Source organism: Hakea prostrata, chromosome 9 (genome assembly GCF_041222555.1).
Source record: "Hakea prostrata isolate BN-2017 chromosome 9, UWA_Hpros_2, whole genome shotgun sequence".
Lineage (NCBI taxonomy): Eukaryota > Viridiplantae > Streptophyta > Magnoliopsida > Proteales > Proteaceae > Hakea > Hakea prostrata.
In genome coordinates this window covers 31,202,213-31,228,492 of record NC_142608.1, presented here as the reverse complement: position 1 = coordinate 31,228,492, position 26,280 = coordinate 31,202,213, and the positions used below count along the sequence as shown (strand labels likewise).

At 40.5% G+C, this 26,280-nt stretch overlaps 1 protein-coding gene across 1 annotated transcript; it reads left to right on the top strand.

The window, feature by feature from the left end:
- Positions 1 to 19,771: 19,771 nt before the first annotated feature.
- LOC149005111 (uncharacterized) lies at positions 19,772 to 20,712 on the top strand. The gene is made up of 3 exons (XM_089135796.1): positions 19,772 to 20,185; positions 20,357 to 20,530; positions 20,632 to 20,712. Exons 1-3 carry the CDS (start codon positions 19,772 to 19,774, stop codon positions 20,710 to 20,712), a joined length of 669 nt encoding a protein of 222 aa, XP_088991922.1.
- The last annotated feature ends 5,568 nt before the right edge of the window (positions 20,713 to 26,280 follow it).

Below are 26,280 nucleotides of genomic sequence, written 5' to 3'. Positions count from 1 at the left end.
TTCCGAAGGCAGGGCATCACAGTAGGGTGATGATCATGGAGGCATTAGTCATCTATCGCATTTACACTGGATTGCAGATAGACTTAGCTCACATCGTGCAGCATGTCATGATAGACCGAGTTGAGCTCCCCGGGGTCAGGAACTTAGCTTTTGGTCGGGTCCTGACACGCATCTTCCAGCACTTTCAGGTGGATTTAGAGAACGCACTGATGATTCCTGATATAGAGATAGGTGAGGACCTTTGTGCATGGTCGATCAGGAAGATGGGGCTTGGTAATGCAGTCAGATCAGATGATGAGGCCAACATCGACAGGGATGCCGAGGATGACGATGTAGATGAGCATGGAGACGATGATGATCACGGCGAATGCTCCAGCTCAGGATGTTGATCAGGGGCATAAGAAGATTCCTGCTCCACAATCCTCCGAGGTTGGAGGTTCATGTCACCAGACTTCTGAAGGGCGCTCAAGACCGGTATCCACTCCGTGAGAGGACTTGAACTATACTGCAGATACCCGAAAGGGGCCATTTGTTGGTAGGGTTGCAAATGGATATACTTGGGCTCACGGGCGCTCAAGATCGGTAACCAACCCATGAGAGGACGTGAGAGCTTCCCGTTTACCATTTGTGGATGACCAATAGGGTTGATGAGTCTGTAGTCTGAGTTGGTCGGTGCCATAGGATACGCTGACTCTAGTGTGAAGGATATGGAACTGAGTTGGTCGGTGCCATAGGGAAAGTATCTGGATCTAACATGATACGACCGAGTAGATGACTTGCATTGGGCTAGGCTTCGCCATGACATGCACCAATACTTATACCAATGGTGATGTGAAAGAGTGGTGACTAAATCCCCAACCATGGCTTGATGAGGACCTTACCCAATTACCACGGCAGACCCAAGATATCATATGATTGAGGGGGAGTGACTGACGACCCAAAGAAGTATGGTGCTATGGCTTAAAGCATGTCTACCTTAGAGACTAGCATACTTAAGATTAGAATCATATTTCATCATTGTCTCATATCATATTGCATCATATTTTGACTTGTGTTGAATGAACTGTGTATTATGAAACGACTTGCCTTGCTGAGTTCTTTTGAACTCATTCCTTTTGTGCAATTTGTTAGATTATACTGCAGGTACAGAAGACCTTGATGGCACGTCCTATGACCCGAGCTATGATCCCGCATACTACACTTCGGGTGATGGCTACGCGGAGAGTCAGGATTGCTATACCGAGGAGGATTATAGTGCGTACCAGGGTTAGCCCCACATTAGTGAGGGAGCGGCCACGTTGGGTTTACTTTATCCACACTTTTGAAGAAGAAATCATTAGGATAGAAGAAACCTATATGTAGGCCCCATTTCCCTGGATAACTGTAATCATTTGGATATCTTCACCGTAACTATTATGGATTTGTTCTCGGCACAGATTGTAACTTAACTTTATTAACTACATTTCCACTATTTCTAGAGGAGTGACTTCTGATCACTTCTTCTCTTTGAGACCATCTCTATATGAAGTTGACATTTAATATTTTCGCACTCTGATTTACTATCTTCTCTTATTCAATTGATCTATTTATTGTTTGTTTTATACATTGATTATATTGTTCATGATTATGTTATCGTGTGTGTGGGAGGCATGGCCGCTCAATCTGGATCTTCGGGCTGTGGATCACATCCCGGGTATGCCAAATAGGATACCAGCTGGGTGGATGTGACAGTTCCATACTTAAGAAACTTTGGCAGTGTTAGAGAAGAAACTGCACCTTGGTGAAGAAGAGCTTGGTTGATGGACCTAAAGCCTAATTGGAAATGATTTGAAGGCATTCCTCTATGCTAGGTGAGTCATATGTTGAGTTGGGAGAAGCCCATTTGATTTAGAAGAGGTCTGAACCTAAAGCCTAGTCGACCAACAGGGATAGCAAGATCTTGTAAGATCCTATGATTAGGGTTTTTGTCACATCCCTCCAGCCAATACCCTATCTGAAATACCTTGGAGGTGTGATCCACAGCCCTAAAGAATCAAGTTTAGGAACGATCATATCCATTTAGCACAATAACATAATCAAAAGCAAGAACAAATATAATGTTCAAGTAATTTATTAATAAAAGTCAAGAAAGGATCTCAGAAATATCACAAAAGAATACCAGAGTGCGGATAACAAGATACCAAATCATAAAACAACTGTAGAGTATAGCAGAAATATACCCCACAAACATATGGGGAAGGTGGATTGAAATCTAAAGCAAAGCTATAAGCTAATACAAATAAAGGTAAAGATCTAGAAGAAAAAGAAATTTAATCAACATCTTCCATTGGCTCTTCTTCTTCTTCAATTTTCATCTTCTTCACCTTTGGGTTATGCTCTTGAAGCTTCAGATCACCATCTAGCACACGATCCCATCGGCGAACAAGACAATGTTGGCTGCCATCAATAGGAGCCATCAATGCAGTCCAAACTTGAGTGCTGGCTGCCTCGCTGGTCATAACCTTGTCCAGAAACTTCCAGAGCTGTATCATATATGGAAGGGTCCTCCGTACTGTGGCACGGGTTCTCTTCCGGATCTGCAATGTCATCTAAAAACAAGTCCCCCGAAGGGTAAGCTCAAAAGAACTTAGCAAGTATATCCAACCACAATAAGCATCTTCACACACCAGCAAGAGCAAATATCATTTGATATGAAACAATATATGCAAATATGCTTCTAACTCTATATATGTATGTTGGTATCTATTGACAGACATACTTTAAGCTGTAGCACCATACTCCTCTGGGTAGATCCAAATCACTCTCCCTCAACCATTTAAGATATCTTTGGTTTACCAGTTGGTAATGGGTCCTACATCCCTCGGGACATTCCATGGTTGGGGTTTAGGTCACCACTCTCTCACGCCACCATTTGGTCTAAGTAATGGTGCATGTCAGGGTTAAGCCTAGCCCAATGCAAGTCTTCTACTTAGTTATATCAACTTAAATCCAGATACGTCCATACCTTGCCCCGGCGATCCTTTCAGGAATCCTTCTCACTAGAGTTGGCGTATCCTATGGCTACAAACCAACTCGGACTACGGACTCATTAACCCTATTGGTCACCCACAAATAGCAAACGGAAAGCTCTCATGTCCTCTCACATGTTGGTTACCGGTCTTGAGTGCCCATGAGCCAAAGTCTACTAAATGCGACCCTACCAATGAATGGCCCCCACAATGTGATTCATGTACTCTCACAAATCATTTCACCTGTCTTGAGCGCCCACAAATCCCCATTGCTACCACGGGTCCCTCGGTCTCAATACCCTTCCGAATCAAGTCTGATATAATAGGGTATTCTTAGCCAAACACTGCTAGACCAATCCTAGGTATGTCAACCAGTAGTCAAGGAAAGAGTCAAGGGGCACCATAGGAAAGCATCCCATACCACCTCCACGGGTGTCCAAAAACAGAAACGCCAAAAGGGCATTCTCCATTCCACTACAAAACCTAGGCATTCACATCACATCATGATTCCATATATATCACATTCACACTCACATTCACATCATAGTTCAATCATATTCTCATAATTCAATAATTAATTCTAATATGTAAATCACAATATGAATATGCTACTGTAGTTGCAGAAGCATCATGATGTAAAGAAAATAAAACATCAGTAGCTAGATTATGCATTCATGTCATAATACATAAAAGCATGCAAATAGACATATTGTGAGTTGGAATACTCACCTCGTAATCCGAACTTATAGTCTTCAAATAAGAGATCAAAGAAAAGATCCAAAATCACAAATGTATATAGGTCATAAGAAGCAATTCCAAAATATTGGAGTCGAAACGGAGCAAAAGTGAGAAATTCTGCTTTTGACAGCATGCTTGGTTGATGCCTTGGTTGATGGGATCAACCAAGCAGGATCGACCAAGTAGGATCGACCAAGCAAATTCAGTACAGACAGAATACACTAATTTGGTCATAACTTCATCGTTTGAAGTCCGATTACTCCGAAATTTGAAGGGGAAGCTCACATAAACATACTACTATCTAGCATGGATTAGACACCATCCATGGTAAAAAATCGTGACTTTCTAATTTGGAAACAACATGGTTTTCATTGCAAACACACCATGGATTCAAAGGAGGAATTAGAGTAAACAAGGTTTCACTCTAATGGAACATCAGTAACAATTCAGAGATATAAACTATCATAAGAATGGATCAAATCATGCTATAGAAATAAGATCAAACATGCATTCATGAAGATATCCATGATCTCTTCTAGAAAATCAAATATGGAGATTATAGCATCATTAGAATGAATGAAGATTCATTCACAACCTTGAAGATTGTAAAAGAGGTATTTGCAAGGATACAATATCATCTTCATAATCACAGCAAGAGTAAATTAAAGAGCAAGTTAAGAGATTACTAACCTTGAATGAGAGAGACCAAAATAGAAACTTGCTAGAATGCTTAAATCAATGATCAACATAGAAAGCTAGAATGGCTAGAATGAATGGGGATTCATTCAAAGAGGAAAATATACAATAGATTATGCTTAGAAACTTATATGAAACAAGTCTACAATAGGTTACGATAGCAACTACAAGGATGATGAATCATGTTAACAAAACCAATCAAAAACATGGAGAATTTCCATATGGCTTCAAGGAATGCATAGAGTGATTGGGAATTCACTCTAAGACATAAGGAAATCAAAGAATAGGTGTGAAACCCAACCCTATCCTAACCCTAACCCTGACCCGGATCCTTTGATGTTTGTAGGTCCGAAGACCCGGAGTGGTGGAAGAAGAGACTTGTGGGAACTCATAGTTGAAGACTTCGTGTATGATTCAGAGCCCATGGACATTGACAGTGATTCCCCTTACTTGTATGCATTGTCAGTATTCAGTGAGAAACGTCACCTAAAAGAGGGGAAGCTTAGTTGAAGTACTTGGTGCGCTTCTGGTCTTGTTTCGAAGGTATTTCTCTAATCTAGACTTGTTAATTAACTTGTAGGAGAAAACCCAACTCAATTCGGATCAATCTAGCCCTTCATTTCTCTGGATCAAGCTTGCTATACTAGCTTGGTCGACTAGGCCAGTCGACCAAAGGATGCCCAAATCCGAGAAAAAGTTGCTTTTTGAATATTCTCTTCTCTACTTAAGGGATCCTCGTGTTTTGAACCCTATTTCACATTCCTAGCTTGCTGAGAATGAGGGAAGAGCTTCCCAAAGCATTTCCTTGGTAGTGGTGAAGATTATTTCATTCAAATCATTGCCAATCATTGCCTCTTGTCTCCATTTGCATCTACAAGGTATGTTTCCTCTCTCTTGCTCTCTCTTCTACTATTTTCTCTTCTTCTTCTTGCTGTGTAACCTTGGAGTTGGTGCTACAACCTTGCAACCATCACTCCAAGTGTTCATTCCTTGCTAATGTATGATTTCATTTCATTCCTACCTATGTTATGCTCTCATTTTGATTCTTGCATATGCATTGCGATGATTCTTTTCTTTATTCCTTGTATTCTTGTCCTAGACTGAAGTAGGTAGTATGCTAAGTCTAATTTCTATGCTAGCATATGATCCTAATTCCATTGTATATCAATTCCCCTAGCTAATTCCTTCATTTCTATTGCAAATTCATTTGATTTCAATTGATGCTATAATTCTTGTCTTTAGAACATAGGGTTTCAATTTGGGGGTTCTTAATTAGACCATTAGATTGTGTTAATTACTTGCTAGATAGTGTTCTTATACTGTTACAATCAATCCCTCCAAGTTTTGGATCCATCCGAGCCCCGGAAGCTAGGTTTCGGATAAAAAATCACTATTCAGCCCTGCACTGTTCACTTGGCCGACTGACCCAGTCGACCAAGTCAGTCAACCGATTTGACCCGTTCAACCTCCGATTTTCCCAATTTCTTTTCTAATATTTCATTTATGTTTGTCTAGGGTCTTAATACCATCTTTGGATCATTCTTTTGAGATTGTTGGATTATCATCATCGCGACTTAAGGTAAGGATGGTTATACCCATATAACATAGACTATGTGATTATTACATTGATGTTGACAACTTAGTAGGCTTAGCTTATTAGTTGTTTTTAGACATCATATGACTGCTGTAGTTACCTTATGACAGTAGCACCATGTTTATTTACTTTGGTTATCATGTCTATTCATTCTTGTCACTTACTTATACACTTAATCATGTAATGTTATGACGTATCTTTCAATATGATGATGTATCATGTATGCATGATATGATGAACTGAGAATGTGATTGGATAAATATGATTTGGGATTGGGGAATGTCCTTTTGACATTTCTGTCCTTGGACATCGGAGGGAATAGTATGGGATGTTCTCCAAAGATGCCCATCGACGCTTTCCCGAATTATTGGATGACATACATAGGACTTGACTAGATGTGTGGCTAGGATGTCCTTGTTGTATCCGACCCGAATCAAAAGGGCATTGAAACTGAACGACCCGTGGTAGTATTGTGATTTGATGGGCGCTCAAGACCGGTGAGTTATATCCGTGAGAGGACATAAATCACACTGCGAATACCCGAAAGGGGCCATTTATTGGTAGGGTTGCAAATAGCTAGACTTGGGCTCACAGGCACTTGAGATCGGTGAGTTATATCCGTGAGAGGATGTGAGAGCTTCCCATCTTCTATTTGTGGATGACCAATAGGGTTGGTGAGTCCGGTGAGTTATATCCGTGACTCTAGTGTGAAGGATACCAGAAAGGATCCCAAGATGGGAGGAATGGACGTATCCGAATCTGACATGATATTATTGAGTAGATGACTTGCATTGGGCTAGGCTTTACCTTGACATGCGCCAATACTTAGACCAAATGGAGGTGTGAGAGAGCGGTGACCGAAACCCCAGCCATGGATTGTCCAAGATGGATGCAGGACCCATTACCAACCGGTGCTGAGTGATTGAGACTTACCCAAAGAAGTATGGTGCTATGACCTAAAGCATGTCTACCATAGAGACTAGCATATGTAGAGTTAGAATTATATTTATGTCATCTGTTTCATATCATTTTGCAACATGTTATGTTTTGTATCATATGTCTTATGTATTATGGAATAACTGCCTTGCTGAGTTCTTTTGAACTCATTCCTTTTTGTGCAATTGTTTTGTTAAATTTCTCTGCAGGTATTGAAGAAGCTGATGGCTCATTTCTCGAGACGGACTAGGATCCCTCATACTACTCTGAAGGTCTTGGCCATTATGAAGGTTACAGTGAAGATCCCGAGGGTGGTTACCCTCCGTACCAAGGTTAGCCCGACCTTAGTGTGGGAAAGGCCGTGTTTGGTCTCTTATGTGTACACCTATGAGGATATCTTGTATAAACTGAGGAGACCTTAGCTTAGTCCTTTCCATTGTGTACTGAGGAAGTGATTTCCGCTCACTTCCTTCCTTTTGATTATATTTGGTATCTTTTATTCCGCACTCTGATTATCTTGTTTTTATCTTATTCATGATTCATTTTATTATATGCTTTAACTGTGATTATTATTGTTCCTGATTGTGTTATCTCGTATGTGGTAGGCATGGTTGCTCGATACTTGATCCTTGGGACTGTGGATCACATACCCAGGTATGCCTGGTATGGTACCGGCTGGGTGGATGTCACAATAGGTAGTTACAGTAGTGTAATACCTTCCTCACAATCAAATCCATAAGCTAGTACAGTAGAAGAGAGAAATTAGAGAAGATAGAGGTAGAATACTAACCTTGTTGAAGAAGAATCAAAATAGAAACTAAAAGGAATGCTTGAGGATCTTCCTTGGCTTTAGGAGGAGGCTCTAGGATTCTTCCCACGTTCACTAGCAATTGAGAGGCTAAACAATTAGGTTTAACACGAGGTTGCATTATATAGGGGATCCTAAGATCAAAACTTCCAAAAATAACTTAATTTGATTTCACAGCTGCCTTGGTCGATGCCTTGGTCGATGGGATCGACCAAAGGGTCTTCCACCTACAAACTGTTGAATTTGGATCTCTAGGGTTAACTCCAATCACTTAGGCCTTCAACCAACTTAGGGAAAGGTCCGAATTGACTTCCTAGGACCTTCTAAACATATCCACACTGAACTCTGGGTCCCACTTCAAGGTCAAACACTTACAAATCACTTCTTCATTCAAAACAGATAGGGTGCCCAAGTTAGGTTTAGGGCTGGATTTCACAGTTTTGATGCTCTATTTAATAGGACTTCGTGTTTCTTAGCCTCTTTTGTTTCTAAAACCCCTAGAGAACATGGAGAACCTCTCTCAAAGCCTCTCTTGGTGTTGTGGAAGATCTACTTGCAAACTCTCAAAGTTTTCATCCCTTGTTTATCATCAAGGTTAGTAATCTCTTAACTTGCTATTGAATTTACTCCTGATATGATCTAATCTCCTTACTATGATTATGAAGTAGGTATTGCATCCTTGCAAAATCCTCTTCTACAATCTCCAAAGTTGATAATGAACCTCCATTCATTCCAATGATGCTATGATCTTCATATTTGATTTTCTAAGTGAGATCATGGATATCTTCATGAATGTATGTTTAATCTTAATTCTCTAACATGTTAGATCCATTCTCATGTTAGTTCTCATCTTTGATCTATTGCTAATGATCCTTTAGAGTGAAACCTTATTCTCTCTAATTTTCTCCTTTGAATCCATGGTTGTTTTCATTGTTGGTGTCTAATTTATGCTAGTTAGTCTTAGATTACTGTTCCTAATATTCTTTTGAATTTTAAGAATGTTTTGAATCCCGTAAGATGAGTTTCGGATCAAAATTCAGTTTTCAGCAACGTATTGTTCACTTGGTCAACTGGACCAATCGACCAAGCAGGCTGCCAAGGCTAACAGTTGCTTGTTTCTTTGTTCGATTTGATCCGTTTGACTTCCAATCTTCTAGGACTTTTTCCTAATGATGTATTTATGCTTGTTTAGGGTTTGTTTGCTAACCTTGGACTTGATCTATTTGTTCTCCGGAATTTCTTCAAATCTAATTAAGGTAAGGATGGTTGTTTCCATATTAACCTAGATTGCATGATCTTAGTTTCTAATTTGGAAATTTCATGAATATACTGTTGTTCTTCCATTTTCTTAATATGATATTACTGTTGCAAGTACTCCAAGTACAGTAGGACCTTGTTCATGTATTCCTCTTATTACTTTGATCATGTATGGATACTTATTCTTGTAGTTTACATATTCGATTGATCATGTTTATATGTGTCTTTCTGTATGTTGGAATATCAGTTGTGTATGTTATGACTAAATTGGTAATGTGATTGTTTAGGTATGATTTGGGATTGGGGAATGTCCTTTTGACGTTTCTGTCATTGGACATCAGTGGAAGTGGTATGGGACATTTCCTATGGTGCCCTTTCACTCTTTCCTAGATTATTGGTTGTCATGCCTAGGGCTTGTCTAGCAGTGTTTGGCTAGGATGTCACTGTTATATCAAACCCGATTCGGAAGGGTATTGAGACCGAGTAACCTGTGGTAGCAATGTGAGTTTGTGGGCGCTCAAGATCGGTAACCAACCCGTGAGAGGACATGGATCACATTATGGGGGTCAGAAGTAGTAGACTTGGGCTCATGGGAACTCAAGACCGGTGTGCAATCCATGAGAGGACATGAGAGCTTCCCATTTATTATTTGTGGATGACCAATAGGGTTGATGAGTTAGTAGTCCAAGTTGGTTGTAGCCATAGGATACTTTGACTCTAGTGAGAAGGATACCGGAAAGGATCCCGAGAGGGGACGAATGGAAGTATATGACTCTGACTTGATATAACCAAGTAGATGACTTGCATTTGGCTAGGTTTTACCTTGACATGCGCCAATTAACCAATAATGATGTGAGAGAGCGGTGACCTAAACCCCAGCCAAGGAATGTCCGAGAGGGATGCAGGACCCAATTACCACAGGAAAACCCAAGATACCGAGATGGTTGAGGGAGAGTGATTTGAGACATACCAAGAAGAGTATGGTGCTATGACTTAAAGCATGTCTACCAATAGAGACCAGCATACATAGAGTTAGATTCATACATGCATTGTCTGTCGCATATCATCTTGCATCATGCTATATTTTGTTATCGTGCTTACTAAGTTATTATGGATATAACTTGCCTTGCTGAGTTCTTTTGAACTAATTCATTTTTGCAAATATCTTTGTTAGACTATCCTGTAGGTACTGACGAGTATGAAGGTCAGTATTATGAAGCACAAACTGATGACGGATACTACTCCCAGGCTGGTGGCTATGGTGACTACGAAAGTGAAGAACTCATTGGTGACGATGTATCATGTCAGGATTAGTCGTACTTGTGTGCTAGTTACTCACTATTTGGATTCCGAGACTTATACTTTTAGAAGTTGTATTTATAAGTTAGAAGAGACCTTAGTTTAGTTTGATTACTTCTTTTCTTTTCCTTTCATTTTTGGGAACCAGTTATAATCTTTTCTTTTAGTTTCAAGCTACATTCCGTTGTGTTATGTGGAGTATTTTTTGCACACTCTACATGTGATTATTCTACATTGATTATTATATTGGTATCATTCTTTCCGCCCTCGATTATATTGTATTTCTCTTCACCTTATATTGATCTCTCTGTTTATGTAATGCAACATTGATTATGTTTTGTTCATGATTATATTATTGTAAATGTGGGAGGTTGGTTTCCTCGATTCTTGATCTTCGGGGCTGTGGATCACACACTCAGATATGCTAGATAGGGTACCGGCTGGGTGGATGTGACAGAGTGGTATCAGAGCCCACAATTCAAGGAAACCCTAACCACATGAAACAATAATGGAACATTCCTGAATCATAGATCAAAAATGACTCAAGTATTCTTAGATGTGAATAATAGATAACTTAGACTAGAAACTTAATTAATGAAGCATAATTTATTTGTTGAATAACGTACAATAATTATGATTTAACAAACATCACTTAATGCAATAAAGGTAAGTGCATAATATATAATAATAATGTAAAACAAAATGGAACTTCATTAATATTAGAAAGTTTTTACAACGAGTTACATCTGTGAAAGCATAAAAAGAAATCCTAGTACAAATCTATCTAGGAGACCATCTCTGATCTCTGAGTGCTCTAACATTGTCTGCAATCTAAGTGAGTTGAGACTCCATCAGCTCCTGTCTCGACTCTATCCTCTCCTACCTACTGTGTATCTGCCCCTTGACTGACCTCTATCCTCTCCAGGATGGAAGTCATAGCTAACATCTGTGCATACAAGTCCGGTGTCTCCAAAGCTGCATACAATGGACCTCCAACCTCGAAGTGCGATGGTGTGGGAGTCTCATGATGCTCTGGGTCAGCCCCATGCATCTCTGTATCATCTCTTGCCTGGTCTTCAGTATCTGGACCAACATCTCCCTCATCCACTGGGACATCCTCATCATCCCCATCCGACTCATCATTATCCTCACCCTCTGATCTCTCAGCATGGCTAAGCTTAATCTGACTGATGGTCCTCGTCCCGATAGCATAGCACAGATCTCCAGTAATCTCATCAGTGTCCTCTAGTCTCACCTTGAAGTACCTGAAGATAAGTGTCAAGAGTCGTCGGAAGAAAAGGTTCCCCGTACTCGGATGAGCTACTACATCTATCATGCCGTTCTAGATAATGTAGGACAAGTCTATCTCGAACCCCATGTAGATGAGGGTAGATGACCAAAGCTTCCATCACTGTGACCCGATGGTGATGTCCAGCTTTCTGCATGATGTTTCGGCCCACGATACGACCGATGACTCTAGCCGAAGGTGACATCCTACCACTCGTCCAAGGATCGTGACAACGATCATCGTTTTCCAAAGTGTGGAACAAATCTCATGAAGCTCGTATAGAAGAAGGTATCCATCTACACTCATGTGGATAGTACGGTACCTGTAGAATCTGAGCCAATGTTATAGTAGAAAATTGGATGCGTGTCTCCCGGACCCGACTCTCAATAATCAACTAGAAGGAACCGACCTCTAGCCTTGTCGAATGATGAAAGGATGCTGAAGAACAACCTCACCAACTCTGGATACACGGGTAAGTCTATAGTGAAAACATGTGTCCACTGCATAGTGTCAAACCTCTACCGGATCCAAAATGTCCTGAGCTTCCGTAGATGGAGTAGCCGAGCATACTCTATACGACAGTACTCAATGAAAGCCTCGTACAGAAACTATGCCTGAGGCGTGACGAATCGATCTCCTCGAAGGACCACATCCCGTGGCTGAAGTGGTACCCTGCCCCTACCTCTCCTACTACCTACTAGACGTCTTCGTGGTAGCATAGTGTAGATATATGTGAAAAAGACAAAAGAAGTTGAATATCAATGTTTTTGCGAAAAATTCAGCAAGAAGGGTATTTTCGTAATTTTTCAAAAAATTTGATTTTTGCAAACTTGCAATTTGAACATACTAGCATATGCATAATACTTGGAATACATGTTAGAAAGGTTTATTTGAGAGAAATCCATCAAATTCATGGTCTAAATGTGAAAATTCAGCTAGAAGGAAAAGGGGATTTTTGCATTCTAGGTTTTGGATTTTTGTAAACTTTGAAATTGTATCAAACAAATTGCATGCACACAACTACCATATCATATCAAGCATCTAGAAAATTATTTGGTGTTAAAATTCCAAGCAGTTTGAAAATAATTGAAGTTTTCAAAAGAGGGATTTTCGGTTGTGTGAATAGTGAAAGTGAGCTTGTTTGTGCTTGTACTTGTAATTAAGGCTTGGCATTGTATGGAAAATTGTTGGAACATGTTTCTAAGTATACATAAACATGTTTCTAACCAAGAACAACAAGCATTTCATAGTTTTGAATGAAATCTAAGAGAAGAACACGATATGAGAGAAGTGTGAAGTGATTACCTTGTGTTGATAGTGAAAGTGAGTTGTGGTGTTGTTGTAGAAGCAATAACCACCTAGAATCACCTTGGTAGACCTTGGAAATCTGTTCTCCAGAGCTCTCTCTCTCTCTCTCTCTCTCTCTCTCTCTCTCAAGTTTTGAGTGTTAGAAATGACTTTTGGAGTGACTTAAAACCTGATTTTCACGCACAGTGAAGCCTTGGTCGACTAGGTGATCGACTGGGTCAATCGACCAATAGTCACAGAATGCCCAACTTCTGTTGAATTTTGGAAAAATGTGATTTTTGACCTATGATTGATTATTTGATGACTATATTGATGATTCTAAGCATGACTTAAGTTTTCCAATCATTTGATCAAGTGGTTGTTGACGAATCTTCGATTTTCGGTGTTTTGATCTCTTTCGGTTTTTGCAGAATGGTTGTTTTGAGGAATCGTCATGTTGGGTCCAGTAGCAATGCAAATGAAGACATACCTAATGGGACCATACGTAATGGTGGTCCTGACTAGCAAACTCATGTGAATGGTCAGACTGCTACTGATCCACCTGGTGCTCCGCCAGTAGAAAGTTTTTGTGATAATGCCAACATTATGGGCAATATTATGCAGCAACAAGCTAATCATTTCAATAAGATGATGATAGGTTTTATGACTCTTCATAATGAAACCTGTACTGCTGTGAATGGAAATCCTCATGCCAGTATCCCTAATGCAGAAAAGTTAGCTGGAACTCCTCATACCCGTTTGATGGAAAGTTTTCTGAAGTTGCAACTTCCTACCTTCACTGGTGTTTCAAAGGATACTCTGTTTCCAAACAAATGGCTGCGGGAATTAGAGAAGGCTTTTCGTAACCTGCAGTTGCTCGAAGCACAGAAGATTCTATTTGCCAAACAGAAGCTCCATTATGAAGCCGATGCTTGGTGGACCTCCACCCAACCTATTTTTGAAGGCTTACATGCTGGTGTGGTTACATGGCAATTATTCAAGGAAGCTTTTTGTAAGAATTATTTCCCTGAAGCATTGAAAGATGCCAAGGAAGCTAAATTTATGGCTCTTGTCCAAGGTTCTTTGTCTGTGCTAGACTACCAGCAAAAGTTTGAAGAACTCTTCTTGTGACATCCAGCCCAAACCTAGCCAGGACACCCTATTTGTTTTGGGTGAAGAAAGACTCGTTTGATGTTAGACATTAAAGTTGGACCTTGATTTCAATGTTATTATCTTTGAAAGCCTTAGGAAGTCATGCCAGACCTTTCCCTTAGGGTAGATCTGTAATGTCCGGCATTATCCTAACCTTGACCCGGCCTGGAATCTGTTATGTTTGTAGGTCCAAAGACCCGAAGTGGGGTGAAAAGAGACTTGTGGACCCTTTTGGTTGATGATTTGGTGTCGGAGCCCAAGCCCATGGACATTGACGATGATGCCCCTCACTTGAGAGCATTGTCAGTGTTAGTTTTGAATCTACGCACCGAAGAGGGTTGAAATACTTAATGAAATCTTGTGCTCAATCCGAATGTATTTCCAGAAACTAGACTTCTTGATGGACTTGTAGGAGCAAACCCCACTCAATTTGACTCCATATAGCCCTCCAAATCCTTGTCCGAAGTTGCTGAACTATGTTTGGCAAATCCTGCTTGCGCATCAAAGAAGGTGAGCTTAATTTGTATACCTAATGAACTCCCATGCTTGATCTGAAGGTATTTCCTAAAACTAGACTTCTCGATTGACTTTTAGAAGAAAACTTCAATCAATTTGACCCCGTATAGCCCTCTGAATCCCTATCCGAAGTTGCTGAACTATTTCTGGATTTTCTGCTGAAACCTGTTTTGGTCGATCCTCTTTGGTCGATGCCATCAACCAAAGAGCATCGACCAAACAAGCCCAGATTCGAGAAAAAGATGCTTTTAGGATATTCCTTCCTCTATTTAAGTGAAACTCGAACCTAGAACGATATTTCACTCATTTCAACACCTGAGAACGTGGGAAGACTCCTCTTAGGCTCTTCCTTGGCTTGGGTGATGATCTTCTACAAGAATCATTGTCTCTCTTCTCTAATCTCTTCTCCAAGGTATGTAATCTCTCACTCTCTCTCTAATATACTTCTACCTCATCTTGTTCTTGCTACTGAGTTCGTGAAGAAGGTGCTGCAACCTTGCAACCACCTCTTCTACAAGCTCTTTTGCTTTGATTAAACCTCTATTCACCCTTTCCATGCTATGATTCTCATACATGATGTTCTTTCTTTCTTATTTTGATTTTTCTCTTCTTTACAACATGAATTCATCTCTTAATCTGATTTTCTCTTTCAACTAGGTCTGATTATATGTTAGTAATTGTCTATATTCTGTTGTTCCTCATTCTATTGATTAAATTCCTAGGTTCTCTTGAAGTTGCAATGATTTTCATTGAAGATAATGGTTCTAGCATATAGAACATAAGACCTCAATTTGGGGTTTTCAATTTGACCATTGGATCATGTTAATTCTTGCTACATAGTCTTCTGCTACTGTTCCTAGCATCCCCTCAAGTTCCGGATCGATCCGAGCCCCGGAAGACCAATTTCGGACCAAAATCCCCAAAACCCACTATTCTGTCCCGAAGACATTTTGGTCGATCCTCTTTGGTTGATGCCATCGACCAAGGACCATCGACCAAACATGCTACTGACAGCAACCTTGCTCCGTTTTGACCCGTTTGACCTCCGATTTTCCCGATTTCTTTTCTAACCTTTCATTTATGTTTGTCTAGGGTCTTATTACCATCTTTGGATCATTCTTTTGAGATTGTTGGATTATCATCATCGCGAATTAAGGTAAGGATGGTTGTTACCATAACTACATAGATTATGTGATTCTTGCTTCTATGTTAGAGACTTAGTAGATTTACCTTCTTTATCGTACTTCCTACAGTATATGACTGTTATAAGTACTTCAAGTATAGTAGTGTCATGTTTACATATTCTTTTGTTATCATGATTATGTATTCTTAATAAATTCATATGTAATTGATCATGTTATGGTATGTATCTTTCTATATGATGAAATGTCATTTATGTATGATATGATGGAATTGAGAATGTGATTGAATAGGTATGATTTGGGATTGGGGAATGTCCTATTGACATTTCTGTCCTTGGACATCGGAGGGAATAGTATGGGATGTTCTCCGAAGATGCCCATCGATGCTTTTCCAAATTATTGGATGACATACATAGGACCTGTCTAGATGTATGGCTACGATGTCCCTGTTGTATCAGACCCAAATCGGAAGGGCATTGAGACCGAAAGACCCGTGGTAGTAGTGTGGATTTGTGGGCGCTCAAGACCGGTAACCATCCCGTAAGAGGACATAAATCGCATTGTGGATACCCGAAAGGGGCCATTTATTGGTAGGGTTGCAAATGGCTAGACTTGGGCTCACGGGCGCTCAAGACCGGTAACCAACCCGTGAGAGGATGTGAGAACTTCCCGTTTACTATTTGTGGATGACCAATAGGGTTGATGAGTCCGTAATCTGGGATTACGCTGACTCTAGTGTGAAGGATACCGGAAAGGATTAGTCTGGGTGAGGAATGGATGTATCTGGATCTGAGTTGATATGATTGAGTAGATGACTTGCATTGGGCTAGGCTTTACAGTGACATGCGCCACTACTTATACCAAATGCTAATGTGAGAGAGCGGTGACCGAATCCCCTACCACGGTTTGAGAGGACTTTACCCAATTACCATGGCAGTCCCAAGATACGAAATGGATTGAGGGAGAGTGACTGACGACCCAAAGAAGTATGGTGCTATGACTTAAAGCATGTCTACCTTAGAGACTAGCATACATAGATTTAGAATCATAATTGCATCATGTGTTTCATATCATATTGCATCATGCTATGCTTTGTATCATGTATCTATTTTATTGTGGAATAACCTGCCTTACTGAGTTCTTTTGAACTCACTCCTTTTTGCAACATCTTTTGTTAGACTCTACTGCAGGTACTACTACTGTTGACTATGATGGTCAACACTCTGAAGACCAAGTGGATGACCCGTACCCCACTGGTCACGATGTACAAATTGATAAAGACTAGTAGTTCGAGATTGGGACTTATCTGGAGCACTTCAGTTTTGTACTTATGTGTTAGGGATGGGATATCGTCTCATCCCCTTTTTACCCTTTTTATTTGATTTGTCAAGACCATAGTTTAGTTTGTTCCCTGGTCATTTTGGGAACCGGTTGTAACCCTTAATTTTATTCGATCTACCTTCCGCCAATGTTGTAGAGGGAATTTCCACCCCATCTCCATATGTTGATCATTTATTTTATTGGTATCTTTTCCACACTTTGATGTCCTTTGTGATCCTTCTGAGATCCTCTCTTGACTTTTATTATTAAATTATTTGAATAAAAAGAATTGTTCCTGCTTTTGATTATATTATTGTGCTAAGTGGCTATGATCATTCCTAAACTTGATCGGCAGGACCATGATTCACTCCCCGAGTAATCCAGATAGGGTACCCCCTTAGTGGATTTAGGGCGGGATGTTACACTCATGGTACGGAATTCGGTCGAAACTTGCGAAATTTCGACGATTTCGACCGAAACTATCAAAATTTCCTTAATGGGTCGAAATATGGATGAGTCAGTCTGAACCGGATGGGAAAACTTGCGAAAATTCGAGGGTTTCGATCGAAACTTGCGAAGTTTCGATCGAACCTCGAAACCTAGTTTTTTTTTAGTGAACCGGCTGAACCAGCCGGTTCAATGCTATAAAAAGTCTCCGTCTTCGATCGAAACTCTGGGAAATCGAGAAACGTAGGCGGAGCAGGGAGTTTCGATCTTCATTTTTAGAGCTTTTTTCGACCATTTTTCATGGTTTTGCATGATTTCAAGTTGATTCAAGCACTCCTTTGGTGAAATCGGCACTTGTTGGTGGATTATTTCAAAGTTTGAAGCTCTATTGGAAGGTAACCTAGCTTTGAATGGTTTAGTGTCTTTAGTGAATAGTAGTTTCGTTGGTGACTCGGTGGGCTTTTAGCTTCATTTCCTTGGGTTTTTAACTTCATTTCCTTGCTTCTCTTCTTTCCCCTTGAAACTCTTGTGTTTTCAGCATCGAGTCTTGCAAGCTGCTTGGCTCATAAAATTAAATCTTTAGCTTGCTTAATAGAGGGAATATGTTCAAGTTGGATGTCAGAATTTTGATCCATAAATTTTGGTACAGAACTTGTTAATGAAATATGCCATTGCCCTCTAAGCCCTGAAGAAGCACTGATACAAGCATATTAAAAATGCATTAAAGTATTTCAGTTTACAAAATTACACTTGCAGTAACATAATATTCTGTTTTAGTAAGTAGTTTACTTATTTAAACAAAAACCAATATAAAAGGTAGAAAGTTCACTTTTTTTCCCTTAAAAACCTTTCTTGGATGTGGCTGAGAAGCTATGACTATACCTACATTTTCCAAAATAGATCTCTCTTGTTCTCTCTTCTCTATTGTTGTTCCATTATAGCGCAAGCTTAAATTGAAGAATTTTTCTTAGTTTTTGTATTTAGATGTTAAAGTGTTGGGTTTCTATTTTAACGGTGACTATTATGTATGTTTGTATCAAGAATTCAGATTCAGGCACAAGCTTTTGAGTTTTGAGTTGGAGATTTAGATAGAAACACGATGTCCGACATAGCTTGGCAGCATGGTAAGCCTCTGACAGATGATAGGAAAAAGTCAAAGTGTAAATATTGTTTGAAAAAGATTGGATCAGGTGGGGCCACTAGACTAAAGATCCATCTAGCGGGAGGGGACCGCAATGTGGTTGGATGCCCCAATGTCCCTTATGAAGTTAAAGTGGCAATGGCAAAATATGTGAAGGAGGGCAAGAGAAAAGGGCACAAAAGAAAGCAAAGAGGGATCAGTTCGAGGCAACATGCATAGAGGAGGTGGAGGTGGGAGAGACAAATGTGGATCCAGATCCAAGTGATGCATCATCCCCAGAGGCAGAGATGGAGAGAGTACTCAGGATGAGTAGGGAGTCTTATAGACTCGATGAGATCAGGAGGACACAGAGGGCCGTGGGTGCAAGGTCATCTGGAGATCCAGATGTTGGGAGGGCAAGCGGAGGCAGCTCCAGTATGAGGAGGAGCCAAAGTACCAAAGAGTCAATTCCATTACCATGGGCCCCACGATCACAACCTAGTGCCACATCTGCTGCTTCTAGACCCATTGAGGCCGATCCTGATGTGCAGATACTACACACTGATTCTGACTTGTTTGCGAGGCCACAGTCAAAACAGAAGAAATTAAAGCATATGTGGGGTAGTGTGAAGGATAAGGTGGGGATGGCCTTTTCTAAGTGGTCATTATATCACAGTGTTTCTACAAATGTTGCACAGGGGCCTTATTATACGGCGATGGTGGATGAGATCAGTGGTGCTGGACGTGGGGTGGTTGGGCCAACCCTATATGAGATATATAATGTATATCTCCCACGGCATAAGGAAGACTTGAAAGCCTACATTGATGGCCTTAAGCCAATGTGGATGCACTATGGGTGACAGTGATGTGTGATGGTTGGACTGGTCCCACTAGACAGTCTATCATCAATTTTATGTTGAATTGTGATGGAGGATGGTGTTCCTCAAGTATCTTCATGCATCCGGTCATAAGAAGGATGCAAAATACATATATGGGTTGTTGAAAATGTGGTGAAAGAGGTTGGAGTCGAGCACGTGGTGCAAGTTGTGACTGATAATGGCGCCAATTTCAAGAAGGCTGGGATGAAGTTGATGGAGGATCCCAAGTATAGGCTCTTTTGGACTCCTTGTGCGGCACATTGGATTGATTTGATGCTAAAAGACATGGGGCAAGTCAAATTTGTGAAGAACGTGGTTCAGCGGGCTCGAAATGTGACCACATTCCTATATAACCATGGATTTGCTTTGGATATGTTGAGGAGGACATGTGGTGGTGACTTGGTGAGGCCTGGGGTCACAAGATTTGCTACAAATTGGATTTCCTTGAAGAGTTTTCAAAAGAAGAAAGCCCAACTACGTGCTATGTTTGCATCTGAAGACTGGTTTGCTTGGCCCCAATCAGAATCACCGGCAGGGAGAGCAGCACGGGCTACCATATCCAGTGATACCTTCTGGGCAAATCTAAGAGTTGTTATAAAGCTTCTAGACCCTGTGGTGACAGTCTTGAAGTCGGTAGATCAACAAAGGAAACCAACTTTACCACATATATGGGCTGCAGTTGAGATGATGAAGGAGATGGTTAGGAAAGTCTATCCTAGGGGCAACTAGAAATTCCTTAACATCATCCAAGAAAGGTGGGAAAGGCAGTTGAAACATCCATTGCATTTGGCTGGTGAGTTGAAAGTTATTAAAATTTTCAAGTTATTACTTAAATACTTAATTGTTAATAACGTAATACTTATTATGTAGTTTTATAGTTTCTTACCATCTCATTTGTTGGCTTGTTTGATAGCCTATTATTTGAACCCCATGTACCACTACAGTAAAGAACTTGGGATGAGGACAGATTTGATCTGGGCAGTCCATGAAGTAGTGGAAAGGTTGGAACCGGATGCAACAAAACAAGCATTAATTAATAATGAGGTAAGATTGTAAGTTGTGACTTGTGAGATGACTAGTAGTCTAGTACTTAAGAATTAAGATAAATACTTTTTTTTTACTAACTTTGTAATTATTTATTGTAGTTAAAGGCTTTTAGAGATGCTATTGGTAGCTACGGTCGCTCAATCGCTATTCAGGCTAGGGAGAACACCACTCCTAGTTAGTCACTTAGTCAATTAGTCTAAGTCTTAGATACTCAATTTGAGATTTTGACACAATTTATTTTTACTATTATTAATTTGGTTGGTTATGTTTCTTGTGGCTGAGTGGTGGCTGCAGTACGGGTTAGACTCAGAGTACTTGATTAAGATTGCAGTTAGAGTGCTCTCCTAGACATCTTCTACCACCGGCTGCGAGCGTAACTGAAGCACATTCAATCTAATACATTCTAAGAGGCGGAACCGTTTGGGGGTGAAGCGGTTGGAGGATCTTGTATATGTTCACTATAATATGAGGTTGAGAGAGGAGTACATTAGGTTAGGTCAAGAGCAAGGTAATGGGGACAAGATTGAGTTGGCTGACATCTTTGCCATAGATGATGATGAGGAGGAGTACCCCCTATTTGAGTGGGTCAGAGAGCCATTGTTGGATGAGGCGGGAGGTCAACCCAGCAGTCAAATTGCACGAGAGATGGGAGTTGATGTGAATGAGTTCTTGGCCACAGAGGGGAGAGTGCACACCGAGCCTAACCGTCCCTTTGTACCACCCTGGTGCATCCACTATCAGTGAGGATAATATTATATGGTCAGATGATGATGATGATATTACTCAGCCACCCGCTAGTTAGGCACAAGATGATGCAGGCGATGATGATGATGATGGACTTGGTAGTTGGGATGACAGTGGGAGTGATGATGATGATGACGATGACGATGATGATGATGATGGTGGTGGTGGTGGTGGTGATGATGATGATGGTGACGGCTCAACTGATCAGGATTCAGCTGAACCATGGGAGAGACCACCACCACCACCACCACCAGAGCCAACAATTGAGAGTCAGGGACATGGAGGGCCATTTAAGGTTCACAGGGGAGAGTCAGTTCACCCACGCTACCCAGGATGTCGACCATAGTGCAGGTCATAGTTCCACTTGCAATCGGAAGGGGAAAGGGAAAGGGAAGCACCATGGACATGGGTATGAGGATGACACTTCATCGTACGGGTCTTACAATCCCACTGATGTGAACAGCTTGGTAGGCTCCATAGGATCTATGAGTCTAGATGAGTCAAGAGGCTCTACTGTCGGATACAAGATACTAGCAACAGCTAATCCCCACTCGTACGAGAGCGGTGTTGCATCTTCTTCTGGGGCTTATAGTAGTGCATCTTATGGTCAGGGGTTTCCTCAGGATTATGGGGGACATAGAGTAATGGAAGTGGAACAAGGTAGGATGTATTATCCAGCGTCTGATGGGAGGATGGTATATGTGCATAGGGGTGCAACTTATATGAATGTTGATTCGGGAGCACAGATGTTTGTGGAGCAGATCTTCGGCGTGCAACCCCAACCCATACCCCCTGAGATTCATCAAGAAGGACTTCCCTATCCTTATTGTGCATTCCCTCAGATCGGATATCTTATGCATGTTGATGACCAGACCTATAGAGCTGCAGTTGTCGGTTACCTCGACAACCATAGGCATCACATGTCATGGGATGTCTATGTCCATTGGTCAGAGGAGAGGATGTCACAGGCATAGTACTACTCAAGTCACGGGATGGATCTACCGAGGCACTCCTATTGGCACTGACTTACTGAGTTGTACTTCCCATTTTATTTTTATTACTAGTTACATTGTATCTGATGTTTAAGAGTTTATTTGATATTTCAAATTGAACTTAAAAGTTAGAACTTAGAACTTAGAACTTAGAACTTAGAAGTTAATATGTTCATGTTGAATGTTATGCTTATTTGCTTAAGTATAGTTAACTTTATTGTGTACTTCTCGGTCATCTTTACATTAATGTTATGTAATTTGAATGACATATTTACATTGATTTTTTTTACTAAAATGCATGTGCCAATGTGTTTTTTATACACTAATTAGCTTAAAAACAGAATCCCACCCCAAAATAGTCTCTAAAACCTGTCGAAACTTGTACGGAAAAGTCCTCGATTTCCTCGAAATTTCCTAAGTTTCCCATTTTCACCTGGTCGAAACTTGAGTTTCCCTCGAATTTTTTACCATGGTTACACTTCTTCTTTGCCCTTGATTCTATGAAGCATGATCATGCTAAGGCAAAGAAATTCTTCAAAGGTTTGCAGCCTGCAATCAAAGCATACCTCACTGTCCTCCCTAGTGAGAGTTGTGCCTAGATTGTACAAAACTCGAAGAAGCTGGAAGAGACTAAGAAAGAAAGTGCTCATGTTCAGAGTCCATGGCAATCAAGGAATCCTGGATTAGTTGATCATACTTAGAGGCGATTCACTAGATCTACACCTTATCCTACTCTTGCATTTCAGCCTAGGAGCGTAGGCCAGAGTTCTGGATTTGCACATGCTAGTCAGCATAATCAATTTAGTGGTAATAGGCCAACAGTTAATATTCCAACTTCTAGGCCTGTGAATGTGAATCTGAGACCGGTGATTCAGAAGCCACCTATGGCAATGACTCCAGTTGGAACAAGAGACCTTGTTTGCTCGTGCTTGCACTAAGAAGACAAACCAGCCGTTTGCCCCTTTAACGAAGAGTACTCTTGCCCCTCCTTCTGGAAGAGTGTTCAGTATTTCTGGTGCTGAACAAGATGCAAGTCATGATGTTGTGATAGGTACATTGTTAGTCGCTTCTATACCTGCATTTGTTTTATTTGATACGGGTGCATCTCATTCATTCATTTCATCTGCATTTGTTAGAAAGACTGACCTAACACCAAAGAATCTATCTAGTTGTTTGATGATTAGTACTCCTACTAGATCAGTTGTGAAACTAAATAAAGTTAGAAGAATGTCTTGTTTCGGTTTTTGAGAAGAATCTGAAAGCCAATCTAGCGCTCCTTGATATGAAGGACTTTGATGTTATATTGGGAATTGATTAGTTGATAGCCCATAAAGCTGTAATCCTTTGTTCATCAAAGAAGATTCAATTTTAGATTGATGGAAATTCAGCTTTTGAATTTCAAGGTGAGAAAGGAAGAATTAGTAAGAAGACTTTGACCACATTGATGCAAGTCTGTGCATTAGTGGAAAGTGCTTCACCTGGAAGCAAGGTCAAGGAAGAGAAGAAGCATGAGGAAGTCAAGGTTGTTTGTGACTTCGCAGATGTTTTCCCAAATGATCTGTTAGGACTGCCTCCTGATAGAGATGTTGAGTTTTCAATTGATTTGATCCCAAGAGCTACTCCGGTATCTAAAGCCCTATATAGAATGGCACTTACCGAATTGAAGGAACTACAAAACTAGCTGAATGAGCTCTTAGATAGAGGTCTTATACAACCAAGTGTATTACCTTGGGGAGCTGCGGTCCTGTTTGTGAAGAAGAAAGATGATATAGCATGTGTCTATGCATTGATTACCGAGAGTTGAACAAGTTGACTGTTAAGAATAGATACCCGCTGCCCAGGATTGATGACCTTTTCGATCAATTGAAAGGTGCATTCGTGTTCTCAAAGATTGATTTAAGATCTGGATATCACCAACTTAAAGTGAAGTCTAGTGATATTTTCAAGACAGTTTTTAGAACGAGATATGGTCACTATGAGTTTAGAGTCATGCCCTTTGGTTTGACTAATACTCCTGCTGTGTTCATGATCTTATGAACCGAGTTTTTCATGATGTGCTTGACAAGTTTTGATCGTCTTCATTGATGACATCTTGATTTACTCGAAGAGTGAAGAAGAGCATGTGAGACATCTTAGTTTCACTTTGCAAAGGTTGAGAGAAAAGAAGCTTTCTGCTAAGTTTAGCAAGTGTGACTTTTGGCTCTCAAGTGTAGTATTTCTCGGCCATATGGTTTCAGCTGAAGGTATTCGTGTTGATCCTGAGAAGGAGAAAGCAGTTGCCGACTGGGAAAGATCGAAGACAGTGACAGAAATAAGAAGTTTTCTGGGAACGACAGGATACTACAGGAGATTTATTGAAAACTTTCCTAGGTTGGTTGCCCCTATGACTAAGCTAACTAGAAAAGAAGAGAAGTTTGTTTGGACCGACACATGTGAGAAGAATTTTCAAGAGTTGAAGGATAGATTGACGAGTGCCTTGGTTCTGACCATACCTGATGACTCGGTGGTTTGACCAGTCTACACTAATGCGTCGAATATTGGTTTGGGTTGTGTCCTAATGCAACATGGCTTAGTGGTAGCTTATGCTTCTCGGCAATTGAAGGAATATGAGCAGAATTACCCCACTCGTGATTTAGAGCTTGCCGTTGTTGTCTTCGCTTTGAAGATTTGGAGACATTACCTGTACGATGAGAAAATCACAATTTTCGCAGATCATTAAAGTTTGAAGTACTTCTTTACCCAAAAGGAGTTAAATATGAGACAAAGAAGATGGTTAGAATTGGTCTTTGATTATGATTGTGACATTTAGTATCACTCTAGTAAAGCAAATGTGGTTGTTGATGCTCTTAGCAGGTAAAGTAAAAGTAAAGAGTTGGATTTGAATGCTTTGAGTCAACCATTGTTGTTCTCGATTTCGGAACTTGGATTGGAAATTGTTCCTGAAGGTTCGGAATTTGTTCTTTCTGCCATGACGGCAAGATCCACCCTTAGAGATAGAATTGTTGCTCTGCAAACTTCTGATCAGGAATTGAAGGAGAAGATTGAGAATATTTCTTCAAATCCTGAGTTGGATTCTGATTTCGGTATTTCTATGGATGGTGCTTTGTTATTTAAAGGAAGACTTTGTGTATTGGTTGTTGAAGAGATTAATAAGGAAATCTTGAAAGAAGCGCACCAATCAATTTTCACAGTACACCCAGGAAGTACCAAGATGTATAATGATCTAAAAGAACATTTTTAGTGGATTCGTTTGAAGGCCAATGTGTGGAAGATTTTGTGGCGAAGTGTGAAACTTTTCAGCGTGTGAAGGTTGTTCGACAACCGCCATCTGGACTTCTACAGCCCCTTCCTATTACTAGTTGGAAGTGGGAAGACATTACTATGGACTTCGTGACTAGCTTGCCTTGGACAAGCAAAGGCAATGATATGGTATGGGTAATCGTTGATAGGTTGACCAAATCAGCCAATTTTATTCCTATGAAGATCACTCATACTATGGATAAGCTAGCTAGACTGTATGTGGACAATGTGGTTCGTTTGTACGAAGTGCCTGTGAGTATTGTTTCTGATAGAGATCCTAGGTTTACCTCAAGGTTTTGGAATAGTTTGCAGAAAGCCTTGGGAACCCAGTTAAATTTGAGTACGGCTCATTATCCAAAGTCTGATGGACAATCTGCGCAAACAATTCAAATTTTGGAAGACATGCTTAGATCTTGTATTGTTGATATGGGTGGCAACTTGGATGAACACTTAGCTTTGGTTGAGTTTTCCTATAACAACAGTTACCAAGCAACAATATGCATGGGTCCATTCAAGGCTTTGTATGGAAACACTTGTAGAACACCATTGTATTAGACTAAGACCAGAGAAAGAAAAGTCTTAGGTCTGGAATGATTGAAGCTACAAGTGCAATGGTGGATATGATAAGAGAAAGGATTAAGTCTTCCCAGTCAAGGCAGAAATCTTATGCGGATAAGAGAAGGACCAACTTGGAATTTCAAGTTGGAGAGA

Bases quoted from the DNA above. Each gene is read 5' to 3' on its own strand.
- LOC149005111 (XM_089135796.1), top strand. From the start codon at position 19,772: ATGGGGCAAGTCAAATTTGTGAAGAACGTGGTTCAGCGGGCTCGAAAT. The intron at 20,186-20,356 runs GTTAGGAAAGTC...CTTATTATGTAG, and splicing joins TTGAGATGATGAAGGAGATG to TTTTATAGTTTCTTACCATC. The intron at 20,531-20,631 runs GTAAGATTGTAA...TATTTATTGTAG, and splicing joins AAGCATTAATTAATAATGAG to TTAAAGGCTTTTAGAGATGC.